Source organism: Anopheles darlingi, chromosome 3, assembly GCF_943734745.1.
Source record: "Anopheles darlingi chromosome 3, idAnoDarlMG_H_01, whole genome shotgun sequence".
Taxonomy (NCBI): domain Eukaryota; kingdom Metazoa; phylum Arthropoda; class Insecta; order Diptera; family Culicidae; genus Anopheles; species Anopheles darlingi.
This window is the reverse complement of record NC_064875.1, coordinates 66,379,873-66,403,753: the sequence shown is the minus strand read 5'-3', so window position 1 is coordinate 66,403,753 and position 23,881 is coordinate 66,379,873. Positions and strand designations below refer to the sequence as shown.

Sequence of the window (23,881 nt, the reverse complement as noted above, 5' to 3'; positions counted from 1 at the left end):
ACGAGTGACACTCACCAAGAAAAGCGGAAATCGACTGCTGCTCGAACTGATCACCTTCGACCGCTTCTTCTTCCTTCATCGGTGCCTGGCCACTATCGCGCTCGATCGCTATCACAGGTTGTTGTTGCTGCACACCAGCTGACTTTGCCGTGTGTTTTCTTCTCGGTGGTACCACCGGTGGCCTTGGCTCACTGGCGGGTGGCCCCTCTTTGGTGAGCGAATCTCGAACCGGCCGATCCGGATCCGGTTGTCGGACACGGACCACACACAGCGAGCCCAGGTGCGCCGGAGACTTGGACAGTGCGGTGCAGCTGTCCGGTGACACAAAGTTCTCATACACTGGATCCAGGGGATTTTTCTTGGAGTTGATACCGGTTCCCGGATCATCACTACGTTGCTCCTCCTCCTCCGAGGGTGCTGGCGCAGGGTCACTACGATCGAACAGATACACCGAGGAGGTGGAAGACACAAACACTTCACCCACGGCACGGGGACGCCTTTTACGGGGCACGGTACCGACGGTGGTGGAAGGAGCCGGTGCCGGTGCCGGTACTGGTACCAACGGGGGCAGTGCATTCACGTATCCTAGTGCCATCCTGGTGCGCAACTTGGCACCGGCGTACGATGGTTGCTCATAGTGACCGTTGTTCGGGGATGGCATTGGTGAGCCTTTACATTGTCAACACACCCAGAGACTACACTGCGGACACACTTTATGTTGGTGAGGTCTTCTCAAACGCACATTCACTTGGAAACTTTTCTAGGTGTTCTTGGATTTTTTCACCTGATCTGTTGCATAATAGACAAAGGTTACTACGATGTAATCGAATGCTACGCCTTTTTTATGGTAGATTAAATTCTCGAATGAGAGCTTCCTCGCTATTCTCTCCAAGAAACCTCCATCTGGATGTACAAAATTGATCATGAAGAAGAAGATAGGCGCTGCATGGAGGCGCCAATCGATAACCAATTATATGAACCAATTATTAAAACACACAATCATCTCTTCTAGTTGCATTTGGAATCGCAAGTGGACATCGCTCATTGAATATGCTCGACACGGTGAATGCATCCATCCAATATTGGTCCCCTTCTGTTGCCGGATTCGGAAGCTACTCAGCACGTTTTACTACCATTTTCACTACCGAACCGAACAAGCGTCATAAATGGATGGGGGACCGAACGCACTTTCACTGTAGTGGCCAAAACCGACGGCCAATCATTTTGCCAACCACTAGCTAAATAGGGCCAGGGTGTTGGCCATAAATTTGGGAAACTGTGCAAGCGCGCTCGCAGGTATCCATAAAGCGGGAGCATAACCATTTTACTGTCGATTTGCAATAAAGTATCGGAACAAGGGACAAGGCAAACATGTTCTGAATTTTACCACCGTGGCCTGCCGTCCGTATCCGGTGAAAAGGAACCAAGCAGGCTAGGCCGCCATTGCTTTCGCTTCGTTTCACCGCGGTGCACCACGCAAAAAAAAAAACAAAACTACAACAGAACTCTTAATTAGTGTCCACCGGCCATCGCCACCGATCGACGGTTTCGGTAGCAACGACAAACAAGAAACGAAAAACCAGCATCGGTCCCACCGCAACCGAATGGGAAATTATCGGTTTCGGTTTGCATCCGGATTGGCGAACCAGCAGTCCGTCCGCCGTTGCGTAATGCCATGTCCAAACGGTGGCCCGGTACCGGTGGTCTCACTGTTTTCGATTTAATGCCTATCAATCGCGCTGATTAGACGCCGCAGTTACAGTCAGAGCAGCAAAGCAGAGGGTCACAAGAGTGCTCTTAAAAGAGAACTGGATTCGCTGGACTCACTGTAAATGTCAATATCCGGGGAACCAAACATCGGATCATCTTTAAGATGCGCGAATTCGAAGCCATCTTTGCAAGAAGAGCTTCTATTAGAGGAAGTACTGCTACAGCAGCTATCTACTACCTTCTACTACTCGACCTCATCTGAGCAGTAACCAGTAGTTGGTTGGTGAGCTTCCGTCTCACCTACACCCCACCCCAACAAGCGTTTGTATTCAATTCGTCAATTATGAAAACAGTTTTCTATTTCTCTAGCGCGCCAGAGCCAGTGGCCGAAGGTCGGTGCCAACAAAGAGCGGGGGAGGGAGGGGGCTACGCAACTCCGCGTTAAAGGAAGGCCCCACGACGACGGCAAAAGTGATTTGGAAATTTTCATTTTTTGTTTTAAAGCGTTCACGTTTCACTTCATTTCGCGACCTCCGCGAACGCGAACACAAGTGAACGCCGCAGTAGCGCCGTAAGGTGCTTAGAGGAGATTTGAATTTTTCCGATTAAAAAACGGAGGTGCCGACGAGGTGGTACGCGCTGTTCAGTTGCTGTTTCAAACCGTCAGGCGCCATTTCTTAATTAACTGGAGGTTGTCCACCCACAGAGTGGGCGAGGGGTCTGGCATGTTTTTCCTATTTATTTTTTTTCTGTCTGTTGGTTTTTATGCTACACTGAGGTCTTTGTGTTGAAGAGGAATTGTTTCAACGGCCCACCCAGCACCGGTCACGATTACGGTGGGCAGAAGAATGTGTGACCCCCTACTGGCAAGAGTTTGTGGAATGGGGTTTAGTGGCTTCGCAAGCAACTGGAAGCATCTGGGTGCAGCATCTTATCAACCTAACTGGCGTTGAAGGAGGGGTCAGCTTTGCTTAATCAAACAGTTTTAAAATGAAGCAGCACCTGTAGCAGCACCCTATTCACGCTCCGCTTTAGGTCTAACTATTTAGCATTAGAGAGCGAGAGATCGCCACTAAAAGGGTTACTAGGCCGCATGATATGATCACCTGACCAACCAGGGGTGCTGGATGGATGGAGCGCAGCGCAGTGGAGCGAGGGCACCGACGGTGACAACCGAGTGGACAATAGAACTGGGCAACTGCTAGCTCATCATATCTCCTGCACGGATCAACGCTAATCACTCGCTCCACTAACTTTGGGCCGCGGGTCTGCTCTTGTACACCATCACAATCACAATCACATCATCATCATCATCATCATCAGCACGATCATTGTCATGAGACTATTAGCGCGAGTGGCCTCTGGTCACCCACAAATGGTCCAGCCAAGCTATTGTGCAATGAGCGATTGACAACGACGTGTAGTGTCTATAGTGCGTACACTACCACCCAAGGTCAACGTCAACGCCGCCACATATCTACAAACGGCCAGGTACAAGGGCTGTGCGATCGCGCGGATTTGCATATCACGATCACACAAGACACCAAGACGAAGGGCGAGAGGACGGGGGAGGGGTGTAGTACAACGAGTTCTCACTTTCGTCGGTTCGTGATCATTCGATCATTCCTTCTCTGATGTCGTCTTTGTGTGCAGTGTGCTGGTGGTGGTGGTGGTGCTCGTTTGTTCGAGCAGCTGTTGCTGCTGCTGCTGCTGCTGCTCTAGACTGGCTATTGGAACCTGGTGCGCGAGTTCTCGCCACGGAATCCCATAGATGATATCATAAAGAAAGGCCACACACACACACGGGTTGTGGGCGTTACGCGTTCGCGTTTAACAAACAATCGGTGGTGTGCACTCCGGAATGCAGTGCTAGAGACCTGCCTAGGACCGCGGGCATAATGCACTGATGACAGGGCTAAGGTTTGGTTGGGCCGGTTAGGGTCTACCGGGGCTGCCGCTAACCAACCAGGCATTTTCTCATGCAAACACGCAACTACTACTCAGTCGCACACAAACGCGCATTCTCTCTTCTTCTTTAGCCCTCCTAATACGCCGGCGCGTGAGGAGACCGATGCTTGCGCAATAGATGATTTGTACGCGCCCAAAGAAAAGGGCGCGAGAAAGAGGGTGAAATGGCGCCGCGATGCTTCGTTCGTTCGTTCGTTTGCCGGTTCGGACGGTTGTTGCAATCGGAAAATGGTTGATTACGAACCATTTGACTGGGCACAAAAAAAAAAAACGAAAACAAAGAAGCAAAAAAAAAATGCTGGAAAAGCCTGTGCCAAGCTAATGCTTCCCCAAAGTGGCCAATTGTTGGAGTGGTGGTGGCGGGGGGGAGCAGGTCCAGTTACATGATGCTGCCGGTCTACGGCTACGGCTGTGGCTCCAGTAGAGAGTCCATGGAGTAGCCAGTAGCAGAAGCAGTAGCAGCAGAATGCACTCTTCGGTATGCTGTTTCGATGCGTGCGCGAAAGCCCGATCAGCTTCCGCTAATTGGCCCACCACGAACGGGACCAACCACGAAAACTCGGTAATTAATCGGATTGTCTTGGGGAGTGCCGGCGCCGGGGACGGGGGCCATTGATTGATTTTATATGCCGAGATGAGAAACACGCGGAACACTCGGAATTGGATAATCGAATCGATTGGAGAGCAAAAATTGGAATATTGATTGATAAACGCGGACCGCGCGCGAGGTGTGGTGGCCAATCATTTCCTTTAGCTTTGCAGATCGATCGATCGATCGATGCTGTTGTGAATGGCGAAGATCGCACTGAAGTAAACTCGGCGCCAGCTTCTTTATCTCTAGATCCTTCTCGATCTTTCTTTTTCGAACTTCGAACCAGAGATGGCTGATCGCGAAGCTAAGATCACGAGAAGCGCGTAATACATACACTTGCACCTTCGAGCACAGCTCTGCCAGTGGCGCTGTGTCCTTGCACCGTAGTGTCTATTGTTTTGTCAATCGAGAAACCTTCGCACGCACCATAGTGTGGCAGATTCTGAGCATTATGCCTGTTCCGGTTTGTAGCGTTGCAACCGCTGATTGCACCTCCCGTGGTGCTTCCTTTCCCAAACAAATAATCAACCATTTTTGATGGCTACGGCTGCTGTTGCCACTATGGGAAGGCACCCCAGCCCCGATGATGATGATGATGATGCTGGAGTCAATTAAAATAAAATCAAAACCGCGTCAAAGATCGCGCACGGTAATCTCCGCTCCCTGAGTCGAGCTTAACCTTGCAAGCCACGACGGAACACGAAAAGGCCATCAGTCACCCCAGAGCCATCGACTTTGGCATCGACGCGGCGCGAATACCGGTGAGCACAAACACCAAGGTGCTTATTACAAACAAGCATCACCATCCGGGGATATGCGATCTGCGCTGTTGTGCTGGCCGCAACCACCATTCAAGCGAAACTCAACTACCCAAAATCCGGGTCTGTCTTAAGAACCTCTTAAACTGCTCGCATTTGCACGGTTTTTAGCGTTTGCTGTTGACGCACGGCTTGTGTGTAGAGGGCGCAGGAACCGGTTTTCCGGACCGGCCGAGATCATCCCCCTGTAAGGAAACCTGCTCCAGATAGTCACGCATGACTCATGGTCAGACTCATTCAGCACACGGCCTTATACGGCCCACAGAAAAACACACACACACACACACAGACACCTGGAGATAGTTGCCACAATTCGGCTAAGCCAACAGTATTCGCCGTGCGGCCTCGGCGCGTTATTACGTCAGCAGGTTAAACAACGCTATTCCAGTTTGAACTGCTCCAACTGGGACCACGATAGGAAATGAGGTACTCCAGAGCGATCTTGAGATCCCCTTAGATACAAACGATCGATCGAGGGTCAAGGGAGATCGTAGAGCTTCGGTCCGCGGTCTGGGAGCGGCCATCTCCCGCATGGCCATTCAACCGAGCAATTCCTACCCATCAAAGGCAAATGGTGGACTCCGGTTGACCCTTTAGACCTCCCCCAGAGGGCGCGTTGTTGTTGCGCCTGATTAAGCACGCTGCAGCGCAAGCTGGCACAGCCATCAGGTCTGGTCTCCTGGGCTTGGAATGCTCGACAAATGACATCTAAATGCTCTGTCCCACCCTCTACAGAGAGAGCGATGAGAATGCGGTCTTGGTTGAGCGACGGCGGTCTTTGGCGTTTGAAAGTCGCGTTACTCCGGCAACCTTACTGCAGATTGTCGCCGGAAAAGATCGTCGATCGCAGAAGCAGCGATCGAAGCGGAGCGATGTGGTGACCTTTCAATCCCACCGCACGACCGCAGATGATCGTCATGTTATGTGCGGTTCGAATGGCGGCGCGGTAAGGTTCCACTCAAGCCACGGCCATCTCAGTCGCACTGGCAAAAGGCCTGACGATCATGTAGCCGCAGCTGTGTGTGAGTACGTGCCTTGTGCGCATGGGTACTGCCGCGATGCAGAACAAGTTTCTCGAGTTTCTGCGCCCGTTTGCCTTAACGGGTCACCATCGCCACCGTTGCTCACCGTGTACAGTGAGCTGTGCATAAGCGGCTCGTTCATGACTTGGCGCACACGATCGAGAATGATCATGGCGGTTGCTAGCCGGCATGGTTGTCGCCGGTTTTTCGTCCACGAACACACGGGTACTAACTCGGTAGCACGGTATAAGCCAACCATTCCTGTTCACTTCCTGGGACCCTACAGGTTTTATGGCACACACACAGCAGCTGTGCCCATGATCAAGCCAAAGAGTAATTAGAAAGAAACATTCTTTGAGACTGAAAGTAGCCCGTACGTCACTTCCTTCTCATTAAGTGCGTTTGACGTGAACGGTCAAGTCATTCCAGGCGAATTTTGGGGGGCGTTTTAAGAAATCTACCCCTGCTACCCCTTCCTATTCCTCAGCATCGCTAATTGCTCCCAACATGACACAACATCCGACTTTGCGTGTGTATTTGTGTGTGTGTCCGCACTTAATCTCAATCAGATCACCGTGAGTCGCCAGGTTTGGATTTTTTTTTGTTTTGGGGGGAAATGGACCAAATATAGACCGACACAATGCGGCCCACCCACCTCCCTCAGCATCCGGAATGCATTTGATGTCCCCCTTTTTTGGGTAACCCATAAACATGGACAGGATGTTGTTTGGTTGTTAAGTGATAACTTATACCCGGGCACTCGAGGCAAGGCTAAACCTTCACTTAGGGGCGTACCGACCAGTCGCTAATTGGTCACCAACCCAACCCCAGATGGCCCGTTAGAGAGGAAGGGAAAGGAAGGGAACCCCACCAGATGCCGTCATAGTGCGGTCGCGACAATGATGACGACGATGACGACGACCTTGGCGTCCATGGGCCACCAGAAGGCGAGTTCGTTGGCCAGTTGGTCCGAGTGGAGTGGGTTACATTACTCCAGCGTATGATCTCATGGTTCTTTAACACAACGGCCAGAAGCCAATCCACTGGCAAATGTTCCCTTATCTCTTGTAGGAAAGAGCTGATCGTGTGTGCGTCAACGGCAATTAGCACGGAGTAAGTTAATGATCCTCTAGAAACCAATCACCACACCCACTGAACTGCGATGCTGCGCCCGTTGTTTACAATAAACACTAATGTTTGTTTACGAAACATAAAGTCAAACTTGTCGAGGCACACGAGGAGTTTAATGGAGTTTGGCAAACGTACTGGTTTGGGCTGTTGCTTCTGCGTGCTCGTGCACGCTACAATGTCGCTTTTTCGGCACGCCACTGCTGCTGCACCATGACCAATGGCGACCACAAAGTGCTTCGTTTGATGCAGTTTTCACAACGCTTGCAACGCGCATCGTCGACGCCATCACGTCGTCACACATCACGAATTATTATTACTTTTCGACGTTTCATTTCGTAAGCACAAAGTGATCGTTCGGATTGCGGATTGAAACGATCGATTGCAAACGATGGCGGCGTGGAGCCTACGATGCATTGCATACGGAGGATGATGGCGTTGAGGATGATGATGATGATGACCCGTTTCCGACCAGTTTTTTTTTCTGTGTGTGTGACAAACAGCCAACCACCAGACGACCTAATCCTGATCCTGATCAGCACACGCGACGAGGATTAGGTAATGCGATGCACGAGCGAGTGCTGCATTCGAGTTAGTCCAGCCACCCCACCCCGAGTGGTTGGGCTCCCTGGTCTCGCCGTTGTGCCTTCCAGCACGCTTTGAGCTGGGGTACGGCGTTCCGCTTCACGGATCGGTTGGTCGGTTGGTTGGTCGGTCTCTGAACAGTAAACCCCATGCTTCACCATCAAAACGATCATAATCGAATGCAACCCCCTTTTTTCATAGGCCGCCGATGCCGACACACCAACACACGCGCACACGCCAGGGCAGACACTACACAACGCACATTCTGCTTTCAATATTGGGACACGCACTCAAGGCGGGACCAATGGTTTGCGATCGTCGTCGGTTCCAAAAAAAAAAAAACAAAAACAAGGCCGAAATGATGCTGTTCCGCATTCTAAGAAACCTACGCAAAACCATTGGCGCCGTTTCGCGGCACCTTGGAGCACAGAAAGAAGCGGATACACCAACACTAGCACAGAGGTACAACATAAAGGCAAAGGCACACGCAGGGCTGAAGGTGGTCACATGGTTTGATGGTTCTACTTAATGCCTGGAGGTGTACTACGAGAGTAGCCGCGATCACTAAACAAACAATGACACACATACACGTACATAGAGGGAGAGAGACGCTTGTTGCAAAGCTCACCAGCTACGCTGGGGGACGAAAACTCGCGCAGCACGCGTGCACACACCTTCATGCGCAAAAGCTTAATAAAGACCCCTCGAGATGACACCGACCAGAGAGCGCCACACTGCAAGCGATCGCGCTAAAAATGGGGAGGGATAGCGCTTGCTCACGGGTTTGCTCCATAACGACGACGATCTCTCCATGCTCGAGCCCCGACCATGGTCTCTCTCTCTCTCTCTCTCCCGATGTTGCTCTCATGCTGCGATCGTGCCGATGCTAGCGCATTCCGTGCTCCAGCCAGGCTATGATCGACGAAAAATTTGTCGATCTCGATTCAAATGAGGCTCCCCCCAAGCATGACTGTGCATTGGCTCCACCACCAAGGGGGTTCCGTGATGTTCGCTGGAATTAATTCAATCAATACCCCCAGCGAGGACAAGCACGGTATGACTCGATCGTATTGACAGCGAATCTCGTTGTTGATCAATCCATCGTAGCCCCTCTCGAGGGAGGCTTCTGTCAAAAAGCTGCAGGATTTCCCAACTAAACGATGACGCCAAAGGCGCTAAAAAGAGAGGTAGGAAAAGGAGGATCGTGTGCAACAGACGGTGCATCACCTCCTTACATAAACTTTGCACGACTTTGCACGGCCATTTCAAAACAACCAAGCTGAACGCATTTCGATGAGCGAGTGGCTGGTCAACCGAGCAGTGCGGGCTTCAGCTCGACCGCGAGCAGCGAGCATCAACACCTTTCCACAGGACAGCGTATATTGTGATCGTTCGGACGCAGCCCCACCAATGCCAATGTCATTAGCTGAAGGCGCAAAAAATGCGTCAAGAGGTGCGATCCTCAGATCGCTGCGGTGCGCTGCGGTGGACGTGATTGACATTTCGAAAACGCTGCCACTTTCGTGATGAGTGAGAATCCGTCCAAAATTGCTTGGACCACCATTTTCGGCCGGGGGAGGGGATGCTGACCAATTCGGCCAGATGCGCTTAAGCGTACTTTTGAGAGCCACCATAACGGCAATGAGGAGAGAAGCCATTTTGGTGGAATATGAAAGGAAGAAGACGGTCAATCAACTGGTGAGGTCAATTAATTGCACCACAGCACTGCGGCACCATCAAGTCCCACACAGTCGCTTAGCAGCAGGGCAGAAGATCGTATCGTCGTCCGCCGCTCGATGCGTAATCGATTTGGGAATCTTCGATCGAGAGGTTCTCGCGTCCGTTTGGGAATGCCGTGCCGAGAGCTCGAACCCACGTATGTTAGCATGGCTTAAGAGTGCCAGAAAACAATGACTGGTTCCCGATGGATGGTGTTTTGTGGATGGTACACACGATGACAATGGACGAGGTGAACCCATGGGATGGCGCAATCGTGTTGCTACGAGCTCATGTTCCAGTACGACTGTCTCGGCTGCAATAACTGTCGCTAGTGAGAGTGATTAGATGCATTAACGACGCACCTACATTAAAACATCTGCAAGCAGCAGCAGCAGCAGTAGCGATAGAAGAAGTAATCAAACACGTCGCTTCTCAAGCCTCCTGGTTTGTTTACTTGTAGCCTCGCTCGTAAAGGCACGCAAACGATCATGCTAACAAACAGCAAATGGCCACTTACATAAAGATAGCTTCTTTTACCACGCGCTCGTGAAGAAGATCGTGATGATCGGGGGAAACAACACACTCGTCCAGCACTTGCATGACTTGTAGAATAAGTAATTACTTCTCTCACTCTCGCTCGGAGTCGAATCGTTTTCCCATCGATTGACAATAACACACGCAATTCGCAGAAATAGCAGCAGCAGCAGCACAAATGCTGCGAAATGATCCATGTTCACACAACGGCAGCATATGTTGGAGAAATTTCGGAAGATCAAACGACGAAGATGATGATGATGGTGCTGCCCTGCGTAACAGTGACACGTGATTAATCACGAAACAATAGCTACACATTGATGTTATGATGGGTTTTAACACAAAACAAATAACAATCACTACCATTTCTCGCGAGGGGGTGTGAGAAAGAAATCCCAGAAAAAAGGTTGGCAAAAATTAGCCGAATCATCTAACGAAAAGCGAGCTCATAACACGTGATTTGAGGGAAAACGTGCACGCGCAGCGAGTGCGCGCCAATTCGTGCGCTCAGTTTTGCTCAAATCGAAGCATACTTTCGATCTGTGATTGCATACTTTCAGGGGTATTCGGAGAGGCATTTTTCGAAACGCATGGGACGTGTAACGAGTAACATGGAACATCCCAATCGCTGACCGTTCCCAGATGACCACCGCGGCGGTTTGGTGTGCCGCAGAAGAAGCAGATCACAGGTTATGATCTTGCGCGCTTCATTAGCTGCGTGCGTAGAAGGTACCGGTTGGGACTAACGGGATTCCATTGCCATGCCATCTGGTCGCCCATTCCCCGTTGGCGCTTGCTCTCATGAGCATCGCGCACCGCAAAAGGGCAGATGGATAGTGTGTCATCCTGGCACATGGCTTGGCACCGGGACTGGAAGATGATTTGCATAAGATTCAAGCTCGCTCGCTCGCTAGTGTGCGCGCGTAGCCGCGACATGGATGCTGGATGCTAGTCGTCGCTCATAGGAAGGAGGGGTTCTGTGTGTGTGTGCCACTTACCGTCTATCTTGGGGTGCGGGATTCGCGCCACTTTGCGCGACCTTAACGGTGTATGGTGGATCCGTTTGCGCTCGCGTACCCTGTATGAGGAATGAAACAGGAGGAGAGAATAAATGAGGCTAAGAAGATAACACCTAGTTCCATCAGGTCCCCGGTGGTCCGGTTACTTACACGATAAAGTTCGGGCGCTTGGAACTGACCGTCGCCGTGGCACCAGTAGCCATCGCCGTTCCATCGTTGGATCGCATCGCTTCATCGACTGCGCCACCACCACCGACGTACTCCTCATCCGATGAGATGTCGGTCCAATCGGCGCTATTGCTTGTGTCACTACCACGTTCACTTGGTGGTGTTAAGCTCGACAGACCCGCCGTCGTACCGTACAGACTGTTGGTGATCTGGTCGGAGGCGAGCGTCGTCGTGGAACCACCGGCGATCGCACGCTTCATCGCAGCACTCCGAACGTAGTCGAGCCGGGAACCGATCGATTCGTAACAGTTGGAGGACACCAACGACACGGTGTCCCCGGGTGGGGACTCTTGTTGCCGTTGCTGCTGTTGTGATGTTACCATTCGATGCCGGTGCTGCTTGACCGGTTGGCCGATGTCCGGCTCTTGTAGTTCGCTCTGATCGTCACTCGGCACACCGACACCTCCCTCAGCGCTACCGGCTGGATCGTCGTAATCCAGCATATCGTCGGCGCTGCGGATCGTATCATAGATGTTCTCCTCGTAGATCTGCTCCCGCTGTCCGTGGGGTGATTTGTCCAGCAAATCGGTCTCCGGACCCGGAGTCGAGAAGGGGCTCTCACTAATGCTACTGAAGAGCGCATCGGTACGATCGATCACGCTGGTCGGTGTAGTGCACGGTGTACTGGTGGTGTGGTTGCGCGGTGGTAGCGGCACGTCATCCGGTTTCGGTGGCCGTGGTGGTATCTTGCTGTACTTGATCCGCTCATAGTTGGACTGGTAAGTCATCTGTAGGTGCTTCGGCAGTGTCTTTGGTGAGGACGATAGGATGCGCTTTGGTTGGGGCAGTGTCAGATCATTTCCCCGGGCGTGCTCATCCCGGGCCGGTGGTAGATCCGGTGGCAATGGACTACAAATCTCGTACGTGTCCTCTTCGCGACCAGCATCATCCTTCGCTGGGTCCCTGCCACTACCAGCGTGGTGGTGTTCGATCGATTCGTAGTTTTCAAACGATTCATAGCTGTTAACACTGATCGTGTCAACGTCTGGCCGGAGGTGATGGTAACTGGTACTGCCAAGTGCCGCATCTCCTGCCAGTTCGCTCACCCTTGGCTTCGTGATGCTTTGATAGAGGTTCTCGGATTCACGCTTCGATTTGTGAACGAACGATTCGATCTTTGACGTTAGCTCGGTCAAATCGATCGCACTGGCGGGGCTAATGGTGGTCATTCCTCGTACGCCACTCGCCGCCGTACGCTCGTAGGCCGGCTTCGTGACGGGCTCATAGTCAGAATCCTGGTCCTGGTTGGCTCGCTGCGTTGCTGTGCGCTCGTTCCAGCTCAACCTACTGGTGGCCCCGCGGAAGCACGGGAACTGATGATCATCCATCGAGACGGATTTGTTGATGACAACCGTATTGACCGCTTCCACGAGATTCCGCTGACTGAGCGGGGCAGCTTTGTTGCCGCCAGTTTCTCGGAACAGAAACGATGGGTTCGGGCGAACCTCGCTAAGCAACCGAGTTGTCTCATCCGTGGCCGAACTCACCGATTCCCGGCCCGCTAATTCACCTTCCGTCAGTGAAAGATCGTTGAAACTTTTCGAAAGATTCTCGATCCTTTGGCTCACCGTGCTGATCGCTTCGAGAATCTTTTGCTCCGAAGTGTCCACCGGTCCCGGTTGATCCGGTGACGATGGTTCGCGGTCGCTGGCCACCGTCGCTTGGTCTTCCTCTTCCACCATTATCGTTGGAATTTCAAGTGAAGAAACGAAGGATTTTCGCGATTCCGTCAACGTGCTCGATGGGTGCGCTTCCCCTTCCGAATCCTGCTCGCGCAGTACTACCTTGGCCGAGGCATCATTATCATCGTCACCGCCGACGGCTGCCATTACTTCGACCTGGATCTTCTTCGAGGATCGGAACGTGAGCCGTTCGTAGATTTTCGATACCGTGCTCTTGCTTTTCTTCTTTTCTTTCTTTTCGTCTTTTGTAGTTGGAGCTGCCGGTACATCGGAAGTTACCTCGGCACCAACCTCGTAAGGGGTAGAGGTGTGTATTCTATCCTCGGCAAAAGATGGATTCGGTGGCGTTTGTGGTGGTTGCTCTGGTTGTTGCGCGTCGTCTACTGAGGTTGTTTCTGTTGTTACGGTGGTCGTCTCTACGTTACCATCCACCACACTCTCACAATCATCCTCCGCCGTCGCCTCCTTGACCATTTCTTTGATGTTTGTGGCGCGGCTTGGCACACTCTCCTTGGCCACCACCACCACCACCGATTTCTTCTCCTTCACGAGCGGTCCCGCCTTCGTCTTCTGCAGCACCTGTTCGCTTTTGTCCGGTACCTTCGGTTTGGTTTTCCCCGGTGGCGGTTTGCCAGTGTCACCGCCGTCCGATTTGCGCCCGGCGGCTGATTCGAACATCTCGAGCATTTTGCGAACCCCGGGCGATGAGTTGCGGTGGCCCGATTCGGCCCATTCCGGGCGTCGGTAGATATTTTTGCGTAGGCTGGGCCGCTTCCGAACGCCCGTACGGCGGAGCGAAGAGTTTTTGCTCGAAACCGAGCTTATCTCGTCCGAGCTTTCGTCCATCCGGTGGTTGCCAGCTGAAGGTGATGCTGCTGCTGCTGCTGCTGCTGCTGCGCCTGATGTTCCGGTCTGCTGGCCAGAGCTGGAGTTCCGTTTGCGTAAGCTCGACCGACCGAGGCTACCGTTACGGGATGTACTGGCGAAACCGTACAGCTCGTTCACTCCCGACGAACTGGCAGCACCACCACCACCACCGGTATCCTCCAGCACCTTGTAGGCCACGTTACCGGACTTGTGAAGGTAGCCACCGCGGCGCTTCACCTGTTCCAGCAGGCTCGCGTCCTGTTGTATCATTTGGTTGAATTTGCTGGTTAGGGCGGCCACCTTCGTGCCATTACCGGCCAGTAGCCGCCGGTTGTACGGCGAGATGTTGTTCAGGAAGCTGATCTTGCGTGTCGGCGTGCTGCACTTGCGACCGAGCGATGTAGTGGCCACTGTCGCCGCCGAAGGGTGAGGTGGAGGAAGTGATTCCTCCTCCGGGGGTGCAACCGGGGAATCGACCACCACCGTCGGAACTGGCTTGCGTGACGACTCTGCGGTGGCCTGTTGCAATGTTCCATCATCCGCACCCGTCGTCCGATCATCCGGCACACTCTGTATGTCCACACCGATGTAATTGTTGACGTAGTGCTCCACCCGGAGTGGCATCTTGACCGGTTGCTGTTGCTGCTGTTGCTTTTCTTCGCGTGACAATTCCCTAATACCGAGCACCTCCGTTCGTCGGGCCCAGTGAAGTTGGTTCCCTAATGGGTTGGCCGTCGCAAGCGGGAATGTATCGCGTACACCGGCCGCCGGCACAACACCCACGGCAATCGTCGTGGCACCGCCACTGCCGCCACACTTTCGCTTCTCGAGGGTCGGATCACGGTTCGGGCTGAGCAGTGCCGCATTGGACGATCGTTTGCCGTTACCGCCAGCTTCGGCACCTCGGTCCTGCTGCTTATCAAGCGTGAGCAACGACCGGCGCCTTCCGGAGCGTCCGATGGAACCGTTTCGCTGGAACCGCAGCGAAGCCTGCGGAGAAGCTAACTTCCGGTGCTGGGCACTGAACCCAGTGGTGCTCCCGGCGATAGTGGCACTCTTTTGCTTTCTACTCAACGGATCAACGGTGGCCCCGGACAGGACACGATTGTTCCAAAACTGGCGCAACCGCTGAACGCTGTACGAGGGACACTGGACCGCAGGTGTGGAATCCTCGTTACTACTCGGTGTTGATGGTGCGGTGCTGAAGGTTAACACTAGATCACGAGGCTGCTCGTTTGTTGGTAGTTTCGGTCGCTTAGCCTTTGGGATGCTTAGCTCCACCTCGAGCGTACTCTGCTTGCACTGTTCGCCGTCTGTCGGTTGTCGGGAGGATAGTTTGCAACCGAACCAGTATCTCGGTATGAAGCCCGACACTTTGCGCGAATCCTGGGCAGGAGTATGGGAGGGTTGTGATGGTTCACCACAGGACGCTGGTTTCGATCGCTTCTCACCAACGGACACCGTTGCCGCCGGTGGGGCGGTGCGATTGCTGGTGATGCGCATCATGCCGGGATGGTGTAAACACCTCGGAGCGCTTTACGGACCTAAAACGAGAACAAAAACGGAAGAAATTAGACACATTAAAACTTGTTTTTTTTTGGTACACATTATGATGGATGCTTGCTTTTTTAAAAAACATAAAATTTGCTTTCGAGATCGTAGCAAGCACCTCACGAGAATCCGCTGCCATGGTCACCTTTGATTGACTCACGGAGAAACGGTTTCGGTCTTCTCTTCCACTCGGCATTTCCGTTCGCCAAAAATCTGAGAGGTCCAATGTACGAATTGGCCACGCCAGAGCGTAATGAAACCAATTTGCTGACCAGCAACGACCATAACCGGTTGTGCTGGGCTTCACCGGCCTTTTACTTCTTAGCAAGAAGCTTCTTCAGATACACTTTGGATTCCTTTCTTGGAGGATGAAGGGATGATTCATCTACAGCGGCACACACACACGTATGGACTTATCACTACAAGGGACAAAGAAAACCACGAGCACTACACAGTCTGCGCGGAATGTCGCACTCCGAATGATTAGTCCGATCCTGCCGCAGGCCCGAGGAAACCGCGCACTAGTATGGTGCTGACCATCGCGGGTTGTGTAACGCCGATATGGCGATTAATATCCAGCGCGCACACACACAGAGAGCGCGAATCGAACTGCCACCGAAACGTGGCGTCGCAAAAGTCCGAACGCATCGGACATCCATCAACCTCGACGACAAAGGGAAGCCCTACAGGCAGGCAGGCAGGCAGGCAGGCAGGCGGTGTGGTCGTCCCCAGGCATCGTCCGAAGCGAAGAAGAGGACGTGCCTCGCGGTGTCACCATCGGTGGTGTAGCGGTGGTTGCGTAATCGATCGAGGAAGTCTTTTTGTGCGGTGCAGGAAGATAACAACCGGCCGGCGGCTACGTCGCAAAAGCGAAGCAATTGGCCGAACCGATGGCGGGTGCATGGTCTGTGTTCCAAGACATTGGCCAAGAGACCTAAAACTGTCTCGAGTTGATTTAGACCGGGGACGTTGGATGCGATGACACAAACTGCACCGGCGTGCAACGAGATGCGCCATAAGTTGGACCACAAAAAAAGTGGACCGACTAGTGGCTTCGCTGAATGATAAACAGTTTATTTCATTCAGCACTCTGACCAGACATGCCGGCTATCTTCACGATGGATTATGGGCGTTATGCGTTATGCAAAAGGAGCAGACAACGCATACCTGATGATCCGACGATGATCGCCTTTGTTTTCTCCCGTGGCATAAGGATCCGACACAGGAAGAAAGCAAACGAGGTGAGAGTGACGTTATTGATCGCGCCAAATCGAATAATGAATTCAAAACATATTCCCCGACCTGAGGTTGGTGACATTAAGGCAGGGGGGCTGGGTTTTGTAACTTTTTCTAGTGCGTATCACACGCACAGGATGACAGCACCAGCACCAATATGACATCATCGAAACTTCCTGTGACATAATTTGCCGAAATTATGCAGCGATACTCCAATTCCATAGTATTTATGATAAATAGATGAAGCGAAAGAGGAAGAAAATGGTTCCTCTTCGACTTCGAGCTCGTCGTCCGGATTGACCTGGATTCCATGGCCATAGGCCAGCCACTGATACACCGTAAACAGCCATAAATGTTGCTTTCGTTAGCTTTAGTGGCGGATTTAATGCGGATTGCAATCCTGTCCGTGCAATTGTATTCCCATGTTAGCCGATTTTAGACATTAAACGACAACCCAATACAGTGTCGTCAATCACATTTTGGAACCGGATCGGGACACATGCAGCAGCTGGTGGTGCACTCTAGCCAGAAGCGACTATCTTGAGTCAGTATCGGAATGTCAGATGCTGGATAGCTACCGGCAGCTACACTCACATCATCCAATCGCCATCCTCTGCGTTCGTGGCCTCAATGAACCTGTGGCGCTCCCTTGTCCTATCCCAAGAGTTTCTGAATGTATCCCGTTAGCCCAATTCACCTCAAAGGCACTTCCACCGTCTACTTAACCGATTAAGAAGCCACGGTATGTACTTCGCGTGGCAGGCGGGCGTACGGGCATACCCAAACAAACCCACAAACACCAAACGGTAATCTGGGGTTCTGTTTGTTTGCCAGAGAGAGATAGAGAGAAAGAGGCAGAGAAATACGGAAACGAAAAGAGAGGTCGTATTGAGCAGCTTTCGCTGCTAACTTCCAGCTTCCATCGGAGAAGGAGCCCTATCGGAACGGAGGAACGGTCATCAGCGCTGAAGTTGCCAAACCGGCCACTGTGCCCATGTGTGGAATCCACAATCATCATCATCATCATCATCATCGTCAGCGCGATGCGCCTGCTGATCCGTGGAGAATGTACGCCACCTTCGTACTCCACTAAGAGTTCCGCTAGCCCTGCCTGCGTGTCTGTCTGTTGTTTATCTTGTTTATGATTTTAATGATTTGGTCCGTCCCGGCTTTATCTTCTTCTCCAGGAAACCTGTTCCAGTGAGCCCGAGACTTCTCTCCAGTCAGGGCCCATTCTCACCCTTCTCTGTATTCCGTAAGGAGCTTCCGCGATGCTAGCGATCATCCTCGACTACACCGCGGGGTCTCGACCGAAACCAACTGCCAACAGACAAGCAGGTAGGTTCCGCAAACCAACCGACTGACCGGATCGGGGGGGCGCGGATAGCAAAGATCTCGTTTTACGTGCCAAACCACAACTGGACAAACCAGAAAGAATGTCGAAGAGGAAGAACGGCAAGCGACGACGAGAAACCCGCCTTTGGAGTTGGCAAAAAGCGAAATCAAACCTTCCCCTGGTCTTGACGGACCCGGCCGGTCAAGCGGAGGCCAACCGACAACGATGTAGACACGCGAAGTCGACAACGAAGACAACAACAGCGTCGTCGTCGTCGTCGTCGTTGTTGCCGACGTCGAAAGTTCCATTCCAATGAGTGCCACCAACCCGGTTACAGGTTTTTATGTGTCACGCACGCAAACGCACACATACACGGGCGGAGTAACATTGTCCAAAACCGGGAACACGCGCATTCCATATCGGAGAAATTGGCCCGCGGTAGGTACACTGGGCCAAGCGGGCCGGGACGAGGCGGATCGATCACAAGGAACCACGATACCGCGCGCGATTGAAGCTGGAGAAACTCCGGATGAAAAGGCGATGGTTCCATTGATGTGTGCAGTACCATCATGTGTCGCTGGACATGGCAAGGACACACATCAGGGTGCACTTTTTGTTTCGTTTTATCATCACCAGTAGCCCTGGTTTCGCCGGCTACTCCATGTGAAGTGACCCGTATGAGCCGGTCGAGATTGAGGTATTGAGAGCATCGTGAGCTCGTGTACCGGCGGCTGTCCGTTTCGCTTCCGGTTAAACCTGTTAGCGGGTCACCGAGTTGGCCGACAAACGGACCGACTACTGGTCGCAAAGCAATGGACCAAATTATGGCCCATTGAGTGCATGGGCAATGAATTGGAGCGGTGACCTTACGCATCCCGGAGAAGCCTCGATTCGATTCCAGATTATCTGGTTGGCTTCAGAGTCTCTGGAAGTGTCGGCAATTGCACGCTCGCTACTGTCATTTGAGATGGCCACGCCGTGTTGGGTGCGCCGGGAGAATGGTGGCCACGGCACGCACCACCATACCATAACCTCATTTGTTTACGATCATCTGACCAAGTCGGTGTCTAGCGGCTGTCCACAGTACAGGAAAGCAACGCTTCGACCATGGTGGGGTATAATTTACGATGTGTGCGTGGTAGCGTCCGCTGATCGTGGCTTTGGTGGCAACCTCGTTACACCTTTGAAAGATGATACTTCACATCGAGGTATCCGCGCTTCAGCTGGCACACTCTACGGGAGGTGGTAGCAGTGCTCGTCACCAGCGTAACGGCGACCGTCCGAGAACTTCTGGCCGAAAGAGAGAAGTTGGCGATCAGGTCGATCAGTATGCAAAATTCGAACACCCACAATAAGGCCAAACGGTGTCGCATCGTCGCTGGCGTTCAGGTTTTTTTGTTTTTGTTTTTTTTTTTTTTGGAGGACACAGACACAAGATTATGGCCTTCAATTTACGCATTCGATGCATTCTTTGATCAGTGGCGGCCACGTTGTTTTTTTTTCCTCGAGTCCCGCGAAATGCCATTTTGATAGCAAACAACCTTCGATTTCTACTACCTCGGTCGTACTAGCATGGCCTACTGATGATGAGGGTGACAGATACTGGCTAGCTGGTCTGGCAGTTGGCAATAGACTTGACTTCTTGGATCGGGGTATCTTCTGAGTATTTTGAAACTAAAGTAGATAAAGTTCTATCGTGCAAAACAACGTACCAGTGCTCAGGTTTAATATTGTGCAGTGATCGTAATGATGTCTGGTGACAAATTCATCGTTACCTAGCGCCGTATGAGACGCATTGGAATCGCGAGCAAATACTTCGCACGCACCACGAAGCATAACCGTGCCACAGCGTGTTTATCCCTGATTCGACAAATGGCTGGACGAATCGAGACGTTTAAATTTCTCTCCAATTCCGTTCGGAGCGATTGCGAATCCCCGCCGCTACCAGCCAGCCACCCACCAGCAATGCGCATGGCCCGGGGAGGTAGGAAAATTGGTCAAACGGTTCAACGCATCTGTGCTTCGCGTAGCGGGTCCATCTGTGTCTCCCAAAAGCGCAGAGCTAGAGCACGAGCCGGTCAATGGCCTGCCCCGTTCGCGATGCCATCAATGAAATGGAAAGTACTATGAACATTTCGGCGCTGGCTGACGAACACCTGATGCCTTCTGGGGGCAGATTCGACTCGAATTCCGCCGGCCGACGTCGCACCATACATTAGAATTAATTGCTTTTAATAATGCTGGCAGCCAAATAAAGTGATGTGCAGAATCAGTTCCACGGTGTGGCGTGTGGTGTGAAAGTTCGGACACAAATGTTCGGTCCAAACTTGTGTGGATCCGTCCGGAGATTCCGGCGGACCGGGAAAACTGCTGCATCGCTGCTGCCGACGTCGTGGAAACTTTCTCTCTTTCTCGCTCGCTTCGTGCTGCGCCAGTTTTCCTTTTGACCTTCGCGCCATCGTCATCTTGCGTGGTTCAAGTGCGCCGTCACGAACTTAAGCTCACCGGAGTCAGCATCGACTGATGTTGCGGAAGAGACGAAAAGAGATGCTTTGGTCATTTAAACCATACGGTACTGGTAGCAACAGAAGGTGAGGGATGCATTATGCCAGTAAATTGTCACCAGCAACGGATGCAGCTGCAACCCGTTAGGGCGGCATTGTCTTTATTCTCCTTCTTTCTTACCTCCCATACACACAGCGAGCAGTAGGTCTGCCAACGTAAAACATCGCCGAAAAGCATTGACACATTTGGAGCACTTTTCACGACAAACAACGACAAGTGGAAGACGGGGGGAAGAGCGGAATTTTTGGGAAACAGAGAGCGCACCAGTAATGATGGAATGTCGTAAATACAATTGCCGCTGATGGAGCCAGTGGAATTTCACGTCTCGCTGATATTGCTACGCACCTGCCACAAGCACTACCGACCGAGTAGTCTCTCCCTACCTAGGCGGTGTTGCAACATAAAAAAGTCAGCCCACCCGCATCTCGAGGCAGAGATGAAAGCTTACATTTATTTCAATCTACTAGAAACCATCGGCCGGAATGTGGAAAAATTAATTACGATTTAGTGGCGCATTGTGTCCAGGGCCCGCGGGTTTGATTGCCGCCAATTTTTTACTGTTTGTGGGAGCAAACGCACACAATGGAGAGGAGCGGAATCAATATTTGTTGAACATAACAACGCTGTGACTGATTGATTTCTCTTTAAATAAGCTGAGTGAGGCGTTTCTCGGAGGTTTTGGAGCTATACGATTTATTTATTACTTGGAGGTGCCTCTGACTTAAGATGCCGGTAAACTTTGCATGACTATAGCAAGTGAAACGTGATATACAACAACACATTACAATCAAGGAACTTCTATGTCGAGAACAGCGTCGTCTTCAACAAATTAGTGGAACCAACGAGCCTCGTGCATCCGAGCACCATCTTCAGGGGCCTCAAATCGACCGCGAACGATCGCGTATAAGTAGTGATCCCGCTTCCGGTGGGGTGAATGCCTTCTCCGGCGCGAAGATGATCCAGGAGAAGCGAATTTCAAATTGCATTCATGCATCCTAACAGAAGCTGCACGGCGCGCATACATGATTGTTATGCTTTTCCAACACAATCGCGCTGCCTTCATCGTCATCTTCTTCGCGATCATGGGCGATCCACACGCGATACGTTCTGCGCGTGCTGGTTTGCCATGATGCTGAAGTGAGATGGGCACCAGCAGCAGCAGCAACCATTATGGACGTCCGGCCGGACCCCTTTCCCCGTTGCAACAGTAGTATGGTCAGACGGTCAGTGAGCGAACAAATTTTCGTCAAGAATAATGTACCGGCAGGCCAGCGATCTCGCTGGAATGCGCGCCATGGTGCGCGCCACTTACTTTGCGCGGCTGGATTGTGTAATGAGCGTCTCAGACCCGGTCGTCTATAGGTTGTGTTGGAGCTTGCGGAACGAATTGGTTCCGACGTGGTGCCTGCCACTCGCCAAATATTCAACACGGGCGTGAGCAAACGCGGGTATTGATAGTACACAGTGTTGTTCAACGCATACATTGCCCGAATCGATGGCCACTCCGGGCGTGCGAAGCTACGACGATCGACGCGAGATGTTGCTGTCGAGTGCGTTTGCCGAACACTTGAGCGAAGGAGGCCACATTCCGCGCAATACGCGGGAGTGTCACAAATGTCAAAAGTGCATCGAAGTAAACGATGCGGTAGGTAATTTGTCGAAAACGGGTTTGAGACGGGGCAGAAGAAGTCCTATCCTCTAGTGTCTTGGACCCTGGCCCAGTCGCAAGATGGCTGAGAAGCCAGAAAACACCAGAACGGATCACACATACCATGCACACCTATCGTCGCCCTCATACTAGTGACAGTTTTCACACGCAGCTCATAACAATGAGAGAGTGGCTCGCGTGAAACTCACATCGCTGCACCTCTGCTGCTGCTGCTGCTGCTGCTGCTGCTGAAGCTGGGACCGGTAATCCATCTTCAGCTGCAGCACCCTGTCACACATAGCGATGATGGTGGGGAATACCCGTTTGAAATGCAGACATTAAATCTCATCGATGTCGATGTAACGGATGGCGTCTACTCGCACCTTCTCACTGAAGCCCTATAATTCACGGCGCAGCACGCATCCAACATTGCTGGTGATGCTGGTGATGGTAGTATTGAGCCCATCCTCGTTACATGCTGCGAGCGATACAGTGCCTAGCCCTCTTTATCACGTGAGAATCGGGGAGCATAACACGGAGCGTCGATCCAAATTACCGCCGTTCTTCGAGACGTTCCGCGCCCGTGCTATTAATTGGAAAAGCGTTATAACGGGAAGACTCTCTCACGACTTACTGGCTCCAATAGCCCTTCTGTGAAACGCTCACGTAACCTTCCAATAGTCCGGGCCCTGAGCTTGCCTATCGCCTTCATAACGAAGCTATCAAGAGAAACCTAACCTAACTACGATGACGACGAGGCTGTTGACAGGTAAGTCGCTTGCTCAAGACACCCACCCAACCATCCAATCCAACCGAGAGAACTAAGAGTGTCTTCAATCAATTCAATTCGCACCAACGGATTGCCAACAACGCAAAGGAGTCCACCAGACGCCCCTACTTCTTGCGGGCGAAGAACACGTCGCCTGGTGTCAGTGTATTACATTTTGTCGTGGTACCCAGAGTGTCATCGTGTTGTTTATGTATGTTCTACAAGACACCAACCACGGCTATTAGCACGTTCCTGCTGTGGCGACGACGGGGCGCTATCGACTACAGGGAACAGGGTACTGTTATGTGTTGCCCAGAGTAATTGAACAAAAAACCCAAAACCCCACTTGAGGGCCGTTTCCTTCTTCCAGTGACCCAGAGTCAAGGTAAGGCCCGTTGAGCCACGTGCTCCTACAGTTCACAACTTAGCGAGCCACGCTAGTTCTCGGTACCGTGGTTCGAGGTCCCAGAGAGAGAGAGAGAGAGAGAGCAGAGAAAGGGCGCGCGCAGGTCGTATAGAATCCGAAGGCCCAGAGAACATGCCCACGTCCACGTGTGCTTTTCACGGCCAGGTGTTAAACGTAAACAGAGCTTTCTATTTTGACACTAAATACTCGCCTACTAGGGCGAGAGATTCTAGTTTTCGAAGATATGCGCTAGGGCAGGGTTATTAGACCCGCGATAATCACCATTCCTCACGCATGTCGATGGCGGTCGACCTGGAGGTACAAGTGGGTCAAACGCTGAGGCCAACATTCACCAAAAAACCTTCAAAAACGCCCTGCAGCCTGCGATCAAACGATCGGTGAAAGGAGCTACCAAGGAGCTCCAAGCAGTCCCGTTTGGTTAGAGCGAGAGGTGCGAGCGGGTTTTGATGTCTTTAGTTTCAGCAACCAATGCGCCAT

At 52.1% G+C, this 23,881-nt stretch overlaps 3 protein-coding genes across 4 annotated transcripts in view; all 3 read right to left on the bottom strand.

Annotated features, from left to right (window-relative positions):
- Positions 1–789, bottom strand: part of LOC125955187 (uncharacterized) — a 1,007-nt gene extending 218 nt beyond the window's left edge. For both annotated transcript variants that reach the window (XM_049686170.1, XM_049686171.1), the window contains exon 1: positions 16–789. In XM_049686170.1, coding sequence (XP_049542127.1) covers positions 16–661 — 646 coding nt within the window. In that variant the 5' untranslated portion in view covers positions 662–789. The remainder of the gene's footprint in view (positions 1–15) is intronic.
- LOC125955171 (uncharacterized) overlaps positions 1–13,364 on the bottom strand; it is a 26,255-nt gene extending 12,891 nt beyond the window's left edge. The window contains exons 1-2 of the mRNA XM_049686155.1: positions 11,246–13,364; positions 11,075–11,154 (exon numbers count right to left, since the gene is read on the bottom strand). Coding sequence (XP_049542112.1) covers positions 11,075–11,154; positions 11,246–13,152 — 1,987 coding nt within the window. The 5' untranslated portion in view covers positions 13,153–13,364. The remainder of the gene's footprint in view (positions 1–11,074; positions 11,155–11,245) is intronic.
- LOC125955725 (uncharacterized) overlaps positions 13,152–23,881 on the bottom strand; it is a 27,143-nt gene continuing 16,413 nt past the window's right edge. Inside the window, exons 3-4 of the mRNA XM_049686869.1 lie at positions 13,367–15,416; positions 13,152–13,167 (exon numbers count right to left, since the gene is read on the bottom strand). Coding sequence (XP_049542826.1) covers positions 13,152–13,167; positions 13,367–15,378 — 2,028 coding nt within the window. The 5' untranslated portion in view covers positions 15,379–15,416. The remainder of the gene's footprint in view (positions 13,168–13,366; positions 15,417–23,881) is intronic.